General features: G+C 31.1%; 1 protein-coding gene across 8 annotated transcripts in view; it reads right to left on the bottom strand.

Annotated features, from left to right (window-relative positions):
• LOC145268225 (neurobeachin-like) overlaps window positions 1–21,727 on the bottom strand; it is a 607,546-nt gene that overhangs the window by 306,559 nt on the left and 279,260 nt on the right. For 6 of the 8 annotated variants that reach the window (XM_080123535.1, XM_080123532.1, XM_080123534.1 and 3 more), the window contains exons 16-20: window positions 16,033–16,201; window positions 12,060–12,202; window positions 10,079–10,176; window positions 9,042–9,134; window positions 2,114–2,237 (exon numbers count right to left, since the gene is read on the bottom strand). In XM_080123535.1, the coding sequence (XP_079979661.1) occupies window positions 2,114–2,237; window positions 9,042–9,134; window positions 10,079–10,176; window positions 12,060–12,202; window positions 16,033–16,201 (627 nt within the window). The remainder of the gene's footprint in view (window positions 1–2,113; window positions 2,238–9,041; window positions 9,135–10,078; window positions 10,177–12,059; window positions 12,203–16,032; window positions 16,202–21,727) is intronic. The other 2 variants (XM_080123533.1, XM_080123540.1) reach the window with 1 other exon arrangement.

Raw genomic sequence — 21,727 nt, 5'->3', positions numbered from 1 at the left:
TTGCAAACATCAAATCTTCAGCAGAATTGTTCAAATATGGACACCACTAGTATCCAAGCAGCAACTTGGTGATGAGCAGACAAGAACAGCACTACAGCAATACAAGGACGAATCAAAGAACTGCTATGACAAGCAGCATAACAGACAACACTCATCTCTACATGTGGGGCATAACATTTATGTTCAGCATAAGAAAACAAAGCTGTGTGAACCCTGAATCATTCAGCATCCTGCTGCAGCACCAAGATCATAGATAATTGAGTCTCAAAGTGGCACTGAAGAAATAGACAATTCATCAGACCAGCTAAAAGAAGCTCGATAGTTGAGCGCAGATATGACCAACCACATGCATCTGAAGTAAGTACATCACAAAGGAACCGCTCAGCAGCAGTATCCCAACACCACACACACCTCAGAACAGGTCATCCTCAGACCTTAGCTAGAAAAAGGGGTCTGAGGGCCAGGCATCACCAACATATACAATGCAGCCAACTCCATAGAGACTAGACCTACAGAGCCTATCACACTATTACATGAATAATACTAATTCTCCCACAAACAATAAATAATAATAAAAATAAATAAAATAATTAGGTGAGCTCAAATTAGTATGTCAGAAGTACTTAAATATTATCACATTATTTAAAAAAAAACAAGTTTTTGATCTTTATCGTAAAAACCCTTGCCTTATTTTTTTGTGAACACATGACATAACAAGGGAAGTAATTCAGTTATGCTAAAAACAAGTCATTTATGATTAACACATAATTTATTAAAAAAATTGGTAATAGTTACACACTATATACCTCCCTTGTTTGGCTAAAAACAAAAAAAAACACTAGAGAATTCAAACTCTAGTGATCAAACATTTTATTTTCACTAATTTTCATCAAAAAATGTTTTCTTTAATAATTTTTTATTTTTATTTTATCATTTTTTCTTAATTTTTGGATATATTCATTACTGCAGTATGACAATTAAGCAGAGAGTATTAGTGTGCTTTGAAATTCAATATAAAAAATTTCGAATTTCGTTATGATAGTGTAGTTTTTTTTCATATAATCTGAAAATTTGATATGCAATTAATAAGTCTGAAGAATCACTTCAACAAAAAAAATTTGGGTGTAAAATGTGTTGTATAAATTCACAAACAATTTTAGATGATAAAAATTCAGGCAATTTATATCAATTTTCTTCAGTGCTTTTTCTAATAAATGGCACAAAACCTTTCATAATAAAATTTAAATTTTGAAGAAAAAATTTTGTATTCTTTAATATTTAAAAATCAAACCCAAATTCCGATGATCTTCTTAATGTTTTTATTTGTAATAATTTTTTAGAAATTAATATTTTAATTTTACTATTTATAATTCATTGGAACTGCTATGAAACCACATGATTTCTTTTACTTCACATACAAGTTGCTATTTTGATCTGTAAATGTTCTGTATAAAATAGGATGATAAAGTAAATGTGTACATCAACTTTTTAACATATTGTGGCCATTTTCTTTTTGAAAAATTGTTATTCTTAATTTATTGACTAGCATCGTTTACTCACAATATTGTTCTCAACCTGAGTGTTATTTTTGCAATGTTTTGGTCAATATAACCTTGAACTTCCTGTAGGTGTATCTTGTCAAACTCAGAAATATTTCTGTCAAACTTGGGAATCTACACAGAATTTTGAACAGAACCCTTTATTTAATCCACAGAAGTAGCATGCTCTCATTCCATCAGCCATGACTGCGTAAAAGTCCTAATTAATTCACAATTGCATTTTTAATGTCTTCTGCACTGAAGATTGAATTTTCAACCTTCAGAAGAGTGTAACTTACAACTGAATTTTACTGTACTTTCTCCACTACGCCATAGGTCCTTGCGATTCTGTGAAAACTCCAGAGTATGACAGAAAGCTTCCTGAGATCCACAAGATACACTTGAAGAAGGTCGGAGGTTACGCCAAGCAAAATGTGAAAATAACACCGAAGAAGATGAAAATAGTAATTCAAATAATTTAAAAAGTACAAATTACCAATCCTCATCTCAAAATCCCAGAAACATAGGTTTTAATCTCTTCATTCACACAAAAAAAAAAAAATGTATGCGCTTACCTCAAATAATACGTTATAAGTTCCAACTGAAATTGACTGCATATTCAGCATCAATCTTTCTCCAATCAAAGAAAAAAGATTTTGGGGATTCATGGCATCATATTTTCTCCTGAAATGTACATAACTGATCAGACGTACGCAATTTAATAATTATTTGAAGGATAATGGCTTAAAAATATAAATTATATAACGTGAATTCATGATATATTTTCTCCTGGAAAGTATACAACTGACTAGACATACCTAATTTAATAGTCATTCAGCCAAATCAGGAGCTCATCAGATGTTTTGTAAAAATGCAACAAAGTGTTATGCTCAGCCAAATTTCTTATTGCTTGAATATATGAAGAGTTTATATATAAAATGTGATGAATCCAATTTCTTGAAATTGAGAAAATCATTTTTTTATAGTACAAATATTGTTGGACAAAACCCACTTTTTCTTTTTTCAAAAATTAATATGTAAAAATTTGATTGTAAAAAGATGAAAATTAAAATAAAATTGAATTTTACTGTGTATTTTAACTGAAAGCATATTTTTTTTTTGCAAAAGCAGATACATCCATTATATCTATATAAATTGTTTCTACTTAAATTAATGTAACATATTGACAAAAAAAGAAAAAGATAATTATCATGAGAAAGTGTAGACATATGCAGAAGTATCAGAAAATATAATGTGAAAGTACGACCATGTAAATATCATATCTATATTTTAATTTCGAAAATTAAAAGAAAAGTAATGTTTTTGCAGACAATGTTTCCATTCTAAGTGTTATCAGATATTCTTTTAATCTAATGCCACACAATTAACACTACTACCAATTGTCACTAGAACAAATTCTACACGTTCCACAGCTTCTGCTATTACACTGACCATAACTGCCTATTACATAATCTTTCCTTCTTCTGATTCATAAATAATAAACGCTTCCTCACCAAAGTCCATCCATTCTCAATGAGCTCTGAAAATTATCATATTCTGGAATCCAATTCTTTGCTTATTAAACAAACGCTTACTCACATTAAAATATGGCATCACTGTGAGATGTATTAAAACGTCTTTGTCAAAATAACAAATAAATTGACGAGCCCTTACGATCGACTTTCCATACCATCGGTGATGTTTCAAGCTGATGCAATTCATATATATTTATATATTGAAGAGTTTAGCTCCTCAAAACAAAAATAAACAAAAAAAATTAACAAATTAAAAAATACTGAAGTTTATTTGTAAATTATTACTTCTTTTCCATGCAACTTAAAAAAAGGTAAAAAATACGGAAGTTTATTGAACGCAATAAAATGAACTCATTTTTGCCAACTATTTAATTTCCACGGGCATATTTATTCAAATAAAATTCCATATTATTATTTTGAAAAAAATCGTAAAAAACAAACAATTATTTGGAACCTAAACTCTTCAATATATATATATATATATATATATATATGAACTGTGTCTGTTTAAAACATCACACATCTACACAAGCACAAAAAATATAAGTATAATGACGTGTAATTAACTCTAGACTAAATTGAAGGGATTTGCTCACTAATATTTGCGTTTTTTTTTATTATCCCGAAAAAAAATTAAGGAAGTTTATTAAACAAAATAAAACAGACTTATTTTATATATATATATTATATATATACATAATTATGTTTAACTAACTCTGGACTAAATTGAAGACGTTACCTCCCAAATATTTGTGTTTTTTATTATTATTATGCCGAAAAAAATATTCAGAAGTTTATTGAATGAAATAAAACTAATTTATTTACTTATTTTAATATTTATATTATTAAATTTCCTGAATTTGAAGAGGTTAGTTCCCAAATATTTGCATTTTTAAAATTATTATACAAAAAAAAAAAGGATAATAATAATAATAAATAATAATAAAAACTTTTTTTTTGCCAACTATTTTTATTTCCGGAATGAATTGTGAAAAAAAAAAATAAGCACAATTATTTGGAAGCTAAACTTTTCAATATATATATATATATATATTAGTGATGGGACAATTACCCCCCCCCCCCGATTCTGATTCCGATCAAATTACCGATTTCATTCCCTATGAATGAAGTTCAAGTTTTATTTTGATTATAAAAATTTGATGGTTTATTAAACTGATTTGCTTTGCTGTAAAAAACGAGATGCAAATAATAATAATGATGATGATAATGAGGAGGAGGAGGAGGGGGAGAAGACTCCAAACGAAATTTATTATAACTAATAAATAACTCCTACCACTCCCCCCAAAAAACAGTGCCAAACAAAAAATATCCATAAAAAAAACAAAAAAAAAAAAACATATAATACCAAAATAAGCGCAAAGTTCAAGCCAAAGTAATGATAAATTTGGTTAACTGCCCTAAATGTTAGAATGGACCGGAAAAGAGGGCCATTTTAGGCTAAATTTTTATGTGCAATGCAATTCACTCTAAATTCTACAATAATTATTTGTTTTCTTTTTCAGTGTAACGTAAACAAAGAATCTCATTGACAGGATGATTTAAAATGTATATATAATTTCTTTTTTTTCTTTAATTTGATAAATCTCTAATGTTCATACTTTTTTTACCTTTTGTATCTCACTCATGAGATTTTTATGTGATTTTCACTTGTAGCAAAATAAATAAATAAATAAATAAATGCAATAAAACATAGGATTATTTCAAAGGTGACCATTCCAGACAACTGGAGACCATAACTTTAACTGTGAACTCTGAAGGGTAAGGTATTGTCTTTTATCACCTAGACGCTAAAATAAGTGTTAGTATTTCAAATGGTTTCCTCAGGCAATAAAAGTAAGTGAACTCTTGATTTACTTTGTTTGCCATAATTTACCAATAAAATAATTAAATTGAACCCAGAAATCCTGGTTCTTCATCCCTTACTTTCATGTTATGAATAAATATTCTTCTGATAAATAAATAAAAACATCTGTTTGTTTCTTTATAAATTTCCAGGAAAAGAAATAAAAGAATCGTTTTGGAATCGAAAATGAGACTCAAATTTTCCCAATTCCAATACTCCCCAAAGTTCCAATTTTTCCGATTCCCCGATTCGAATTAATTGTCCCAACACTTATATATATATATATATGAAATGTATCTGTTTAAAACATCACACATCTACACAAGCACATGATGTGTAATTAACTTTGAACTAACTTGATGAGGTTAGCTCCCAAATATTTGCGTTTTTAATTATTGAAAAAAAAAAAAAAAAAATCACCGAAGTTTACTGAATGAAATAAAACAAACTTATTTTTGATTAACAATTTACTTCCAACATATTATTAAATTAAATGGACTAAATTACAAAGGCTAGCTACCAATAATTTGTGTTTTTTTTTTTTATTACACTGAAGCAAAAAAATATGGAAGTTTATTGAACAAAATAAAACTTATCTTTTGCCAACTATTTTATTTCCGCAACATATTCTTTTTACTAAAATTACGCAATTTTTTTTTCAGAACAAATTGTAATAAAAAATATGCGATCATTTGGAAGCGAAACTCTCCAATATATAAATATATATGAAGTGCGTTTAAAACATTACCAATCTACACAAGCACACAAAATATAACTATAATGATGTGTAAAATGCATAAATATTTATAAATTTACACACACACCATTTTTTTTTCTAATTTGGCTTTTTTTGTTTGTGAAAATCTGGCTATGGTTATCAATTTGGCCTTTTTTCTGAAAGATTTAGCTTCTTATATATGTAGAGTATGGCAACCCAATTAGGGTCAACATGTTTACACTTTTAAAGGCTATGGGAAATAATATTCAGGTCCACAGTAGTGCATTTTGTTGTTTCTTTTCCTTGTGACACAATGTTGACACGTTAGGTGAAAGCACAGAATAATCACCACACATAAACAAATACTAGAATGGGTTCAGAGATACGAACATTCTTACTTTGGCACGGTACATTCATTTTGCCCATGGGCACAAGTGCCTGCTATTTTACTATATGGCTCCCACTAACAACCGTAGTTAAATTGTTTTTTGTTGTTGTTTTTTTTATTTTTTTACAGATGGTGTGGGCATACTTCCACCGGGCAACACCAGTACATGGGTCCTGCTAGTTGTAAATAAACCGCTTGTTTGAAAAACTTTTAAACGTTTATTTTTTATATTAATATAAACGGTTAAAACCTAATATGTTACAACTTTTTTTATGGAAATCGCCCCAGACAAGGCATAAGCCACTTGATGTAAAGAGCTAAATAAAAAAAAAGGATAGTATTTCATGGATTTAGCAAAAAATTCAATATAGTGCTTACCACGTTTTGCAATAAAATTTACTTTTGAAAGCAAATATTTGTAAAGAATGATTATGGTATGTGGTAGAGTGTTGAAGCATAAACAGCATAGTAGATTTAACTTAAAAAATTTTTAAATGACATTTATCAGATTTTGCAATCAAACTCTTCATTTATGAATAAAATATAAGGAGAAGATACCTTTATGCCTTGTCCAAAGGGACTAAATTTAACAAATTGACATTTGATTCTGTTTTCAGTCTGTGTGGTAAAAATAAGGAATTCCAATCGATTTTATTGATTACATATTCTATCCAATCTGATAATTCTTTTAGTAATAGAAACTAATAGATTTGTTCATTCAAGAGAAATAGGAGATGGGATCCTTGTCTAGAATTTCCCCATATAAAAAATCTGTATGATGTACATACATGTCAAAAAACGAAAATATATTTTAAAAATTACATAAATTGATCAAGTAGTTTTATTTTTATAAAGAAAATCATTTTTAAATAATTAATGGAAATTCGTAGGCATTACAACATAAATCCAGCAAGTCTAAATTATTGTTGATTTATATTCCCTTTGTTTTTTTTTTTCAATGATTTTAAATTGGCACGCAGAACAGTCACTCCTCACATTGTCATAAAATTTTATTTTCTTAATTAAAAATAAAACTACTTGATTAATTTGTGATTTTTGGATTATGATATTTTTGCTTCATCATGGGTACATGCATCATACAGATTTTTATCTATATTTTTTTTTAATATAGAAGGAATTTGGGACAAGAACCAGAGATTGATTTTTGAGGGATGAGTAATTTCCATTACTATCTATAATTTTCAGAGTAGTTTTCTCTTCTTTTTTAAAATGATTCAACAATTATTAAGGTCTGAAATCCACTTATGGATAAAGGGTTAATTAGGTGGATGGATTGGCCATTGAGTGGTTAATAATACTATGAAGATTGAAAAGCTCCATGTACCACCCACTTCAAACAACAGCAAACCCAGAAAACCATGATTCTTCCTCCATGTGTTGTATTTCTGCTATGTTTAAAAGAATGAACACACACTGATATATAAAAAATATAACAATATATCATTATTCTCGGTGACAGTTGGTTTTTAGCATGCACAGGAATTCAACAGGTTGACTTTTCTCAGACCCAGATTGTCAACCAACAATGATAGCCTTCTTGGTTGTTATTATATAAGCATCTGAAGTTCCCCTTTTGAGATGGTATTGTCACTATAATCACACCCCAAGGGCGTTTTATTTGACCATTGTCTTTTAACTGGATTGATCTGACTTTAATTACACCTGTGTAACTTTTTGCCAAAGATGACCTTTCAAACATCATACTTTTAATTTTGACAATTGATCAAATTTGTTACTTCTTCATGCTGGTGTCTGTGTCAGGTTTAAAATTTTTATTTAACTGATCTTTTGGTACATTTGATAATTATTTTATTGTTCTTGCATGTGCATGCTTTTGTCAAAATAATATCTGTATACACAGCTTAGATTTCCAACACTTAAGTAGTTTGTAGTATAGAATGCAAGGGACAGTATACATTTTAAAATAATTTTAACAGCAAATTTTCTGAAAATCAAATATTTATCAATGAGTAATTTTTAATTACTATTCATAATTTTTTTAATTGGTTTCCTCTACTTTTTTAAAACTAATGATTCGCCACTTGCCAAATGGCCTAAAATGCACTTGTGGTTATATGTTAATGACATAGATATATAAGCCATTGAATCATGATGAATACAATGAGAGGATTGAAAATCTCTACAAACTACTGCTGAAAACAGCCAACCCAGAAAACAGCACCCTTTGTCAAAAATATCACTCATGGAATATGAGAAGTAAAGGATAAAATAAGAAAGGCAAGACTTATGAATTGCCAAAAACCTGGAGCAATAATTTTTAGAATTTTTACTAATTTTAACATCATACGTAAGTACGTAATAATATTTTTACCTAAATTATATTTTTTTTTGAAATGCCATTATACTGCACGAGCACCAAAAATTGAGATGAAGAAATCAGTCTGAAAGATAATCTTCTATAATATAAATCTCAAATGTCTGTTAGTGTGTATTTTTGTATATCTCGCTAAAACTTTCGACACACGTGACCAACACTGTCAAAATTGATATCGTTTGAAATCTCAGACAAATATCCAAAAATTGGCCAAAAACATTAATTCTTTCACCATCAACTGGGCTGTTTTTTACAAGGAGGGGTCACTTTTTTCGTCTGCATTTTTGCAAAGTCACCATACGCCTTGCAATGACTAAGCTTAATTTGAACAGCGGCAATGATGTATATTACGATAGGCGTGCCAATTAAACTGTTCACTTTTTTTTCCCCACTTTCTTTTCCTCTTAAGATTACAGGTTTGAGCCTGTTGGCCTGCTTACTACTCTTTTTTTTTTTCCGCTCGCACGGGTATTCTAGGAGGTTTGTTAATTTGTTTGAAACATTTTTTTAGGGCTCCATTGATATTGATCAATACCTTTACCATAAAACCGGTCCACATCTGGGCAATGTCGGGTACCCCCGCTAGTTACAAATAAAGAGAAAATAGAAATTCTTTAATCAAATATTGTAAATGATACTTACTTATGTGTACTTCTCATAAGGAAAAATCCTAATAATTTCAGTGCTTGGATCCGAAGGGGTTCACTTGGTGATGCCAGCAATTTAAATACAGTCCTTGTTTAAAAAAAAAAAGAACATAAAATAAAATGTCAAGTTAAACTGAATATTAAATGTTATATCAGTTTATATGAACATTTTTCTAATGCTATTTGCAAATGTTTGAGCATAATCCAAAAGATCCTATTTTTCTAGTATGCATCAATTATCAACGTTGGATAAAAGAAGCAATAAATTTTTTAAGGTAGAAAAAAAAATTCCTGAAAAGACAATGAGGGAAAAAAAAAAACAAAGAAAATAGGAAAAGAAAAAGAAAGAAAAAAGGAAAAAGAATGAAAGAAAATAGAAAGAAAGGTAAAAAAAAAAAAAAGAGAAAAGAAAAGGGAAACAAAGAGAAGAGAAGGAAAAACAAGAGAAGGAAAAACAAGAGAAGAAAAGGAAAAACAAGAGAAGAGAAAAAGAAAAGGAAAAACAAGAGAAGAGAAAAAGAAAAGGAAAAACAAGAGAAGAGAAAAAGAAAAGGAAAAACAAGAGAAGAGAAAAAGAAAAGGAAAAACAAGAGAAGAGAAAAAGAAAAGGAAAAACAAGAGAAGAGAAAAAGAAAAGGAAAAACAAGAGAAGAGAAAAAGAAAAGGAAAAACAAGAGAAGAGAAAAAGAAAAGGAAAAACAAAAGAAGAGAAAAAGAAAAGGAAAAACAAAAGAAGAGAAAAAGAAAAGGGGGAAAAAATAGAAAGAAAAATGGAAATGAAAAGAAGATGGAAAGGACCGGAAAACGGAAAAAGAAAAAGAAAGAAAACAAAGAAAGAAAAAGAGGAAAAGTATAGATACAAATATATGAAAAATAATTTAACATATTGTTTTTATTTCCGTTTGTAAATAAATGCAAATATTATTCAATATTTGAAAAAAGAATTTTATAAAGCAATACAATGAAAATATTGTGAAGTTATCTCCCTTTAAATATTTAAATCTGTTCATCTAAATAAAAATCTACACTTACCGAATCCCGTTCTTCTTGTCAAACGATGGCACCATTGATGACGGATGTTGCGCCATTAAGGTAACCAAAAGCATCAACACGTCCATCAAATTGTCATCCTAAAAAGAAAATGTGTAAATATTAACTGAAGTTAATATCTACATTGTACGAATTGTTATAAAACTGAAAGTCTCAGTATTAATTTATTCTCATGTGTTTGTATGTTTGTATGTATTTTTACAAAGTAAAAACTATTCTTCGGAGATGGCTGACGTGCTGAGGAGAAGGCTACAGGTTTCAAGTTCCTAAAATTCATACTAGAATTGTCTGTGGAAAAAAATAATTTTCAAATATAATGGCTTATTAATAATCAGTTCTATGTGACTGTCTCCTGGGGTTGAAGGTTCAATCCTCATTACAGGCAATACAAAGAATACAATAACAAACTAGTTTATTTCTATCAAGCTGTGGCTGAAGGAACGAGTGTAAGGTACTCCCTAATCAAAATTCCTCGAAGATTTCAGAGTTCAATGAGATGCCCCTGAAAAAAGTTAGCAGTTGGCTGAAACATTATGAGATTAACATCAGATTAATCAAAAAAGAAAATATACAGGATTTGATTTTATTTGCATTCTTAGTTTATTTTTCAACATTCTCTAGGATTTTATTCAAACTATTAAATTTATCTTAGTCTGTCTGCCCATTCCACTTTTTCTTTGGAAACTACTAGGCCAATGTAACTGAATTTTTCTATGGATCATCGTTATAAGATGCAGCAAACTAAGTATTATGGCATCTGTTTGATACAGAGTTAGGGATTAATAGGGATTACTGTTTATTATGAGACTTAGCACAAACCAGTCATCAATTTAAAAGAAAGCACCCATTCTAAATCACTTTTATAATTGATTTTGTTTTCCAAGTACTATAACCACTGCACTAATAGTCCTTGCAGACCTGAAGGTTGAAAGTTCAATTCTCAGTGTGGGCCACCGAAAAATACAATTGCAAATTACTTAGGCCTTCTACCCAGCCAAGACTGCTGGAAGAAGAGAATGCTAACCCCATGAAGTAAATAAAAGGTTCTGTTTGAAATTCCATCCAAATTCCTGAGTTTGACAGAAACATTCTCAAGTTCGACAAGATACACCTGAAAAAGGTTGGAGGTTACATTGACTGAAATATTGTGATAACACTCAAACTAAAGAAGATTCGAAATAATACACATAACCAATCTTCATCTCAAAAATTGAGAAATACGAATTTAATTTGTAGGAAGGAAGTACATGTGCAGAGAAACGCTTAAAGTCAACCTACATCTGTCAAGTTTTTTTACATGTTTTTTTTTTTTTTTTAACATCTGTCAAGTCTTTTTACATGTTTTTTTTTTTTTTTAACATCTGTCAAGTTTTTTTACATGTTTTTTTTTTTTAACATCTGTCAAGTTTTTTTACATGTTTTTTTTTTTTTTAACATCTGTCAAGTTTTTTTACATGTTTTTTTTTTTAACATCTGTCAAGTTTTTTTACATGTTTTTTTTTTTTTAACATCTGTCAAGTTTTTTTACATGTTTTTTTTTTTTTAACATCTGTCAAGTTTTTTTACATGTTTTTTTTTCAACTTTGATCCCTCAGCAGCTACTTTTTCTCGTCAAAAACCAAATCAAATTTGTTCCACATGTCCGAATCATCTATATATTGAGTTTCAAGTGTAAAGACCAAAAATTGACAGAGTAGTTTCGTAGAGACTGTTTTGCATACAGATAAAGTTACTATTATATATATATATATATATATATATATATATATATATATATATATATTCCAGGTTAAAAATATCCAAAGTAAAAGCCATTGAATTTAACAAGATTGTTGATAGTGCTCAATAAAAAGAGCAAGATATTATTTTGTTCAATTTAGGTAATTTTGTTTACCTAAATTGAATAGATAGTCATCCAGATAGTCATCAATTGCTTATAAAAACAAAGAATAATGGTACTTACCTCATGAAGAGTAGTTAAATAATTCAATATACTCTGTAATTCGTCTTCCAGGATTCCTTGTCCTTTTCGTATCAATTCAATCACGTAGAGCAACATGTATGACCGTAACTTCACAATTTCGTCTCGTGTAGGCCTTGGACCATCTAAAATAAATATGAAATACTATTTTTGAAGTGCATTCTTGATCATCATATTCAGTTTTATGTCCATTTTAAATCCTGGCATGTGTTGGATGGCTTTTAGAAATTGACTTCCAAATTAACCAATAACCTCTGGCCAGATTTGTATCTATCCCTCTTTTTCTTTATTCCATTCTTATCAATCTCTTCTATGGTTCTCGTGTGAACTGACCTTCTACTTTGCTACAATTACTAACCAAGAATTTGTATCCATTATTTCAATGTGGCTATACCATCAAAATCTCATGTTCTGCACATATCTCCTATACTGCCCAGATTTAATCTTCCTCATTAGACATGTAAGATTCACATTACATATCCATCATATTATCTATATCTCTTCATGCAACGTATGTCCTCAGTCCTTACTGATCACGTTTCAAGAAAAATTATATATGATCAGCATTAAGTGTCTACAAATGAATATATTGTAAGACGCTGAGGCAATTTCATATTCTTACATATGTTATTATCTGCCACCTCTATTTTAAGAGATAGAATCATCTGACCGCTGAAGATTTATTTAAAGGCATGTTTAGCTGACAACTATTTTTAGGGTGAGAAGGAATAGACTATTGTGAAATTATTTCAATTGTAAAAATAAATTAAAAGAATAAAATTTGCGTTTTGCTTTAAAAAAAAATATTTATTTGACAATTATTTTTACATTAAGAAATTTTTTTTGTTGTTTGCTTGTTTGTTTTAAAAAATATGTAAATTGTTACAATTTTAAATAAATAAATGTATAAATAATGGATGTATTTAATAGTATTTGTGTTTAACATATTTAATGTACTTGTTTTTTTTATTTAAAGACAATCAGAATTATTTTATGGAGGAAGGAGACAATTTTGCTATGATATTAAACCGTACAGAAATGTATTATTTCAAATGAAATATCATTAGCAGTAAATTATAGCAATAAATGAAGACATTAAGTGTGAAATTTCCATGGATTTTCATTATTTTAATGATATGTTAAACCATGTTAACAAATTTCACACACATGCGATGTATTCATTTTATTTATTTAAAGAATATCTAGCTGTCAATGGCATCAACTGATAGCCAAAGATCTTTTTTGGGAATCATTTTAACAAAAACAAGAAAGAGTGTAGGCCTATTTATTTTTAAAACAATTTACATGGTAACAATAAATAAGTAAAACGATTTTAAACTTTCATTTATTTATTTAAAAGAAACTATTTAGCTGAAAGTTATATGGAAGCCTGCCCTCTCAGAACAGATCAAGAAAATCTTTTTTTTTTTTAGAGCTGTAGTAGAGAGTAGAGATGGTGCTGCCTTATGGTTCACCAGCATGGATTCTCAGTAAAAAAAACGAACTTGAAAGTATTAAACTGAAATTAGAAAACATATCCAATCATTAGCCATCAGTATGTGCGGTTGTTCAGGATCTCTTCAGTAATAAGAGAAAGAAGAACACAATAAGTTGACATTATTACAGAAGATAAAATGAGGTCGTCAGTGATGTGGTACTGTGGGATCCTAAACACAGAACTGTTAAAGTAGGTAGACCTGCCAAGATATACACAAATTTATTGGCTTACAACTTGAAAATCTTCATAAGGCCATAGAAGACAGAGACCTGGAAGGAAAAAGTTAATTTAGTCCAGGCAACTACCCGGTATAATTAATTTAGCTTACAATATATTTTTATTGTAAGAAGAAATAGAATGCTTTATTATCTGCCAATGGCAATTATTTTTATAGAAAAAGAAAGAGACAATTTTGGCTTAGATGAAGACAGTAAGTATGAAATTTCCATAGAGTCTCACTATTTCAATGATAATATGTTAGGTCATGTTACCACGTTTTACACACGTTTTAAAAAATGAGATTATCCAATTAACAAAGCTGGTGATTGATCTGATGTTACTAAAGTAAAAATTCTGACTTTATTTCAAAATGAATTGTTTCCAAATTAAATTATGTCATACCATTGAATAAAATTGTACAAGTTTAAATAAATGCATTTCAAAAAGTGACATTCGTGTTACTTATTCAAAAAATATTTAGTTGCAAATGACAATTATTTTTACAGAAAAAAAGAGAACATTTTCCTTTAAATTATTGACTGACAGACATTATAAAAAACACATTATTAAAAAAAACTACATTATTTAAAAAAAGCATCATTTAAACAAAAAACATTATTTAAACAATAAAAAAAAAACAGTATTCAAAAAAAGAACATTATTTTAAAAAGAACATTATTTTTAATGGTAAATTATAGAAATTGATGGAGAAAGCAACATGGAATCTTGACTGCTTTGATGTTAATATAATACTGGACTCATTAAAAAGAAATTGGTTTAGTAATAAAATCGATAAGATATCTAACGAAATATTGAAATTTAAATACCATAAATAGTTTCAATCTTTTATGATAAAATAAACATGATTTGCATTACTTGAACTCTAGTTCTCATTATTCTCAAAATGTTTTGGTTGATGTAACTTATAACCTTCTTCAGGTGCATCTTATAAAACGCGTGAATTTTTTGGCAGACATGTTTAGACTCACATCCAAGATGAAGACACTGTCTGAATGATACAAATTATCTTCATCATCAACCCTAGTCTAAAAACACTCAAAACAAAATAGACATCTGTTTTTGGATTCTTCAAACTACTGTTCTCACTTTGTTTATTATTTTCATGACGTTTCAATTGTGGTAATCTTTGACCTTCTTCAGGCATATCATGTTGACCTTGAGAATTTTGATGGAATTTTGAACAGAAACCTTTGTTTACTTCACAGGGGTAGCATGCTCTCATTTTGTCAGCCATAATTGAATAAAGGTCCTAAGTAGATTTCAATTGTATTTTTCAGTCATCCACATTGAGAATTGAACCTTCAACTTTCAAGTCTGACGGAGTGGTTGGAGTACTTGAAAAAATCAGTTATAAAAAAGTGATCTTCTCCTGAAGGTTGAAGGTTCAATTCTCAGTGTGGGCAACCAAAAAATGCAATTATTTTCACAACATTTCGATCATGGTAACCTCAAACTTCTTCAGGGAGATCTTGCCGCACTTGGAAATCTTTCTATTGACAGGATACACCTGATGAAGGTCGAGGGTTACATCGACTAAAACGCCATGAACATGATACTCAAGATGAGAACAGTAGCCCGAATAATACAAATTATCAATCCTCATCTAAAGAATTTCAAAACAAAATAAATATGGTACAAAGTAATATATTATTTTTAAACATTATGTACTAGTCGTAACCGTTTTTAAAACATGATTTTTGTGAACGTTAATTAAATTACTTAGTGTATAGTTTGGTCATAACACTAATTCAACAAAATTGTTAAAACTATAAACATACTTTACAAATAAGATGATAAAAACTATAGTTTGGTCATAACAATAATTCAACTGTTAAAACTATAAACACACTTTACAAATAAGATGATAAAAACTATAGTTTGGTCATAACAATAATTCAACTGTTAAAACTATAAACACACTTTACAAATAAGATGATAAAAACTATAGTTTGGTCATAACAATAATTCAACTGTTAAAACTATAAACACACTTTACAAATAAGATGATAAAAACTATAGTTTGGTCATAACAATAATTCAACTGTTAAAACTATAAACACACTTTACAAATAAGATGATAAAAACTATAGTTTGGCCATAACAATAATTCAATTGTTTAAACTATAAACACACTTTACAAATAAGATGATAATTTGTTTTTGGACAATTTTATTATACACATTATATAATTGTTTAATGGAATACATCTTTACTTACCAACACCTTTTGGAGTAAGGCCACTTCTGTCTTCTGGATTAACGACCCAATAATAATACTTCAAAGTATGCATTGTCTGTAGAACAGCACTGACTCTTCGGATGTTATTGTAAATCTGGGCATCATTGATAAATTCAGTAGCAAGATAAGAATAGAGCCTAGTTTGTACCTGTATATAAAATAACATAAAATATCATATATATATAAGTTAAAAAAAAAAAAAAAAATACAAACTTAGCTCGATCTCATAAATTTATTTCAACCCTAAAGGGCTTTATCAAATGAGAAAAGCTAGTCAATGTTTAGTGTCTGATTGTAATAATTTAACAAATTTACACCCATTTTTGTATTTATTAAAAAAAGAAAGCGGGGAACAAAAAGCAGTTCCAAATTATTTACAGTGATTGTAGGTAAACGAGCTTTTGCTCTGAATGTTTTACAGAGGAAGGTGATCAGAGATTGGAGATCAGTCGAGCATCTACTATGAAAATAATGATAGCATAAAGAAAGACTAGCAATGTCTTTTCTGTGTGAGAAAATGGCTGTAGGGACACTAGATTTTCAAGATAATTTTGTACTCTGTTTAGTTAAGGCTGGAAAGGGTGTTCTTAGCAGCGCCTACTCAGATGTCCATGTGAAGCCGCTTTAGATTTGCTTTGATGTTGTCCTTATACCTCATCTTGAGACATGGGAGGACGTGGCTGGGAGCAGGTTGGCATGGAGGAGCGCTGTCCACGAAGGTGCTGCGCTTTATAGTAGTGACCTAAATCAAGCTGCTGAGGATAAACGCAAGCACAGAAAAGACAGATTATCAACCAGACACACCCAACCCCACCCCACCCCACCACTACTACCTTTATCTGCCCAAATTGCACAAGACAAATTGGGTCTAGGATTGGGCTCTATGCTCACCTGAGGACCCACAGAAGCCACAACGGAGGACAGTCTTACTCGGACACGAGTGACCGCCGATGATGATGATGACTCAGATGTATCCAACCCAGGAAAGATGGTAAAAGTAGAGGATTGTGCAAATTATTTTGCATCAAAGTTTTAGCCGTTTCAAAAAAGTGAATGTGCAGCAGACAATAGTTTAACAGTTTTAAAATGTGAATATTTTACATGTGTTAAAAAAAAAGCATTAAATTCAAACAACATAAATATGAATCCAGTAGATGATATTATCAAAACATTTATTTTTAAATCGGCAAAGATCATAATAGATTGTGCAGGTTAAAATAAAGTACATTTAAAAAATATGTAACTATACTTGAAAAAACAAAAAAAAACAAAGTGTAAATATGGTTGAAAAAATATATTAACAAAAATATCTTAATATTTTGCCCAAATATATAAGTAAGCAGTTTTGAAGAATAGCGGAAGTATTGTATCCGTTTTGAGCTTCCATATCTCAATTGAAAGACATGCGCTCCTGTTTGAAAGTAAGGGTGTGGTTTTAGGCACAATTACCGATTTTTAACACTGGTTACCTATGCTACAGTTTTAACGTAAATTTCATCACATAAAGGAACAATTATTTGTTACATACTTGCGTTTTCACCAATTTTGAATTCTGTGAAGTATTTTATTTAATTTTCTTTTATGAACTGATTCTCAAGATTGTACACACATAATTTTTTTTTTTTTTTTGAGTGGGGATATATTTGTACATTAGGTCCACCTTCATAATTTTCTATAGAATGTCGACTTTTGAAGGCTTTCGACTATGCTAATTAAGAAAATCTCATTCAAATTTTGTGGAGACAAATACTTATAGAGATATAAAGACTGGCTAGATATATATATAGAGAGATTTTATATATATAGATTTTTTTTGTTCTGAAATCTTTTTTTGTCAAATATGCTATTAACCAATATTGTCTTGTTACATGTAAAACGAAAAGGAAAAAAAAGTCACCTATGAAAACGAGAACCTTCCAAATTAAAACCTTGAACTATTATCTAAACTCAAATGTAAATTAATATTAAGCCGACTTCACAAATTGATAAAAGTTCATTATTGGATTTTAATTATAAGGTGAAGCTCGAAGATTAAACCTCGATAGATAAAGTAAAAAAGAAAAAAAATAATAATAATAAAAATAGACAAAAATAAAAAAAAATAAATAAAAGCATTACCACCCCCCCAACATACACACACAACGTCCACCATATCTTTATGTACCTAGAATTAAAGTCTGCTAGCTTCCCATTTCCGATATGACCTGAAGAAGGGTAGGTTGCATTTTCCAGACTCTTAAGCTAAGGTTAAAAAATGTTTCTATCTAACTTTTTGAAATCTATTTTGTGCTAATTACCGCTAACTGTTTTCTTATTGCAGCTTTGACTTAAAAACCTGTAACTTAATTTTACCTATCTTGTCTTGCTTTTTTTTTGTTCTGAAATGTTTTTTTGTCAAATATGCTAATAACCAATATTTCCTTGTTACATGTAAAACAAAAAGGAAAAAAAAGTCACCTATGAAAACGAGAACCTCCCAAATTAAAACCTTGAACTATTATCTAAACTCAAATGTAAATTAATATTAAGCTGACTTCACAAATTGATAAAAGTTCATTATTGGATTTTAATTATAAGGTGAAGTTCGAACGATTCAAACTCAGGATAGATAATGCCAAAAACATCCCCACACTAATATGGGAGGGGAGATTATCTCCAAACGGTGTCCTGAATTGATAATAGAGCACCGGACTTATACTAAGTAGATATTAAAAAGTTCCTCGTACCTATTCCTTTTTTTTTTTTTTTTAAATATAGAGTAGATAATGCAGTGGATGTGTTATCGGCAGCTCCAGTAACTCTCGCTTCTCCTTTTTTGTTGCTCAGTCCTCATTCAAATGAGTGATTTTTCTGACAAACGGTGAAGAAAAAGCTGCTTTCCAGGTCGGTAGTACTTGGTGAACAGTAGTCTGAGACGTTGGAAATTTTTCTGTAAGGGTGCTGGAGGTAAACGTTCCGTTTGGGCTGAGGTTATCCGCCTGATAGTCAGGGACCCGAACCTTGGATTAACCACTAAAGAGGCTGTCCTATCAGCAGGTGCAAAGTACTTGGGCTGCTGTATTGCCATTTGGTGAATGGATTCTGAACCATGCAGTAGTCTCTGGTGGGGTCTCTCGATGCCATACTAGTGGGTAATTGTTACAGCTTTACCTTATGTGCTACATAAAAATTAAAAAAATTTTCCTGTCCTTTTCTCTCTTACCTTCCTTCTCTATCCTGCTCTAACCAAGTATGCTGACCTGTTCCACAAATCCCAAAATTCTCAACATGAAATATCTCCAGGAAAAAAACTCGAATAAACCTAGAACCCAATCTTCCAACATAGACCCCTACTAACATGTCTCCTTCTCCAACATCAGGGGTCTACATTTCAACCTTCCAGAGGTTGAAACCCAATTACAGGAGACAAAACCGGACATATTCTTTCTAAGCGAAACTGGAATAGAGCTGACCACTTCCCTAGATGAGTTCATAATTAACGGATACTCTAACTTAACATCTAAATCTGACCCCCAACATCGCCATGGGCATGGAATATGTGCCTACATTAAAGATGGCTTCCCGTGTGGCAGGAATATTTCTAGAAAAGATCCTAATTTACCTTATACGTGCTTCTGGGTTGCACTTGCTTACACCACTGCATTTATATTTTCCCTCTATCGGCCCCATAACAGTGGAGTTACTATCTTTGAGTATATCTGAGAAAATAGACCACATCCTGTCTGCACATCCCTCGGCTAACATTCACATCTGTGGTGACTTCAACGTCCATAACATGGAATGGCTGACCCACTCAAATAAGACAGACGATGAGGGGAGGTTCTGTCATGATTTTGCCATTGCTTATGACCTCACTCAGATTGTTCACGAGCCCACCCGTGTGCCCGATACTACAGGTCAGTATGCAAGCCTTCTAGACCTTTTTCTCTCCACTTCCCCTGAGCTATGTTCATGTTCCGTTCTTTCTCCTCTAGGATCCTCCGACCACTTCGTTGTATCAGTTAAGATAAAAATGAAATGTAATAAGTCCCCAGACATACCCCTCCACCGTACTGTATACCGATATTCCATGGCTGACTGGGATAGCTTCCGTACATTCATATCTGATCTACCTCTGCATTCCATGTTTAAAAAGGATGTGTCCTCTATAGTATCAGACCTGACCGAATGGTTAATTGTAGGCATAGACCGATTCATACCATCTAAAAAATTCCCCAAAAAACCTAACAGCCAGCCATGGTTCTCCCCAGAATGTGATGCTGCCATCATGCACAGAAATCACTTTTTCCATAGCTACCAACGTAATAGATGTACTGAGACTAAAGCTGCTTTCAGGACTGCCAGCAACCACTGTAAAAGAGTAATAAAAAATGCAAGAGAGCTATATGCTCAGTCCGTTAAATCCAAAGTAGCTGATCAGCGGCTTGGTTCCCACCAGTTTTGGCAAATAACAAATAGGATCCTGAACAGAAGTGTGCGTTCTATCCCAACCATTATCAATGGACCAGAGGTCATCTCGTCAGAATCAGACAAGGCCAAACTATTTGCCAAAAACTTTGCAGCTAATTTCAACCTATGTGATGAAGGCCATCAACTCCCATATTTCCTCCTATAACACAGAACACGCTAGGTAACATACAAATATCTGTGCATGAGGTCGCCAAGCTAATCAAGAACCTTGATTCCAGTAAAGCAACTGGTTCCGACGGTATTCCAATTATAGTGTTAAAAAAATTACAACCAGAACTTTCCCCCATACTTTCCAAACTGTTTAAGCGTTGCCTTAAGGAGAAGTGCTTTCCAACATCCTGGAAAACCTCATCAGTATGCCCTGTATTTAAAAATTCAGGTGATAAGTCATCTCCCTCTCAGTACAGACCAATAAGTCTCCTGTGTGTCATGAGTAAGTTGTTGGAATCCATATTAAATAGAGAAATAGTCAACCACCTCAGCAGAAATAACCTTATTAGTGACACGCAATATGGTTTCCGTTCTGCAAGATCTATCGCAGATGTGCTAACAGTTATATCTCATAGGATTAGTGAATCTCTTGACAAAGACTTCCTTTCTAGGGCAATTGCTCTTGACATATCAAAGGCCTTCGACAAGGTATGGTATAAAGGCCTACTTCACAAGATTTTCAGCTACAGTATAACTCTCTATCATGAAATCATTTCTCTCTGATAGGCTCATAAGAGTAGTGGTTGATGGGCAGAAATCAGAGGCCCACATTATTAATGCTAGAGTCCCTCAAGGGTCCATCCTGGGCCCATCTCTCTTCCTGATCTACATCAATGATCTCCCTAAACGAATACTTAAATCATTCGTTGACATCTATGCTGATGACACGACCATCTACGGCAACACATCAAAGGCCGTAAATGACAAAGTTCTCTCTGATTCTCTCTCCTCTGGTCTCGAGCGCGTGGTTCAGTGGGGGAAGACATGGCTGGTTACCTTTAATGCATCTAAAACCAAACTCCTATCCTTACATCATCAACGCTCTTATCCCCATCTGGTATCAATTGAAATGGATGTCTCTCGTCTAGGAGAAGCCCCATGTTTTAACAAGCTTCTTTACTCCTGATCTGAAATGGAACACGTACATCAAGTCTGTTGCCAAGGTCGCTGGAAAGATGGTAGGATCCTTCTACCACTCCAGAAGATATCTCAC

The sequence above is a fragment of the Euprymna scolopes genome, chromosome 43 (assembly GCF_053919585.1).
Source record: "Euprymna scolopes isolate OS-2025 chromosome 43, ASM5391958v1, whole genome shotgun sequence".
Lineage (NCBI taxonomy): Eukaryota > Metazoa > Mollusca > Cephalopoda > Sepiida > Sepiolidae > Euprymna > Euprymna scolopes.
The sequence above is the reverse complement of the archived record's forward strand: the minus strand, read 5'-3'. Positions and strand labels throughout refer to the sequence as shown.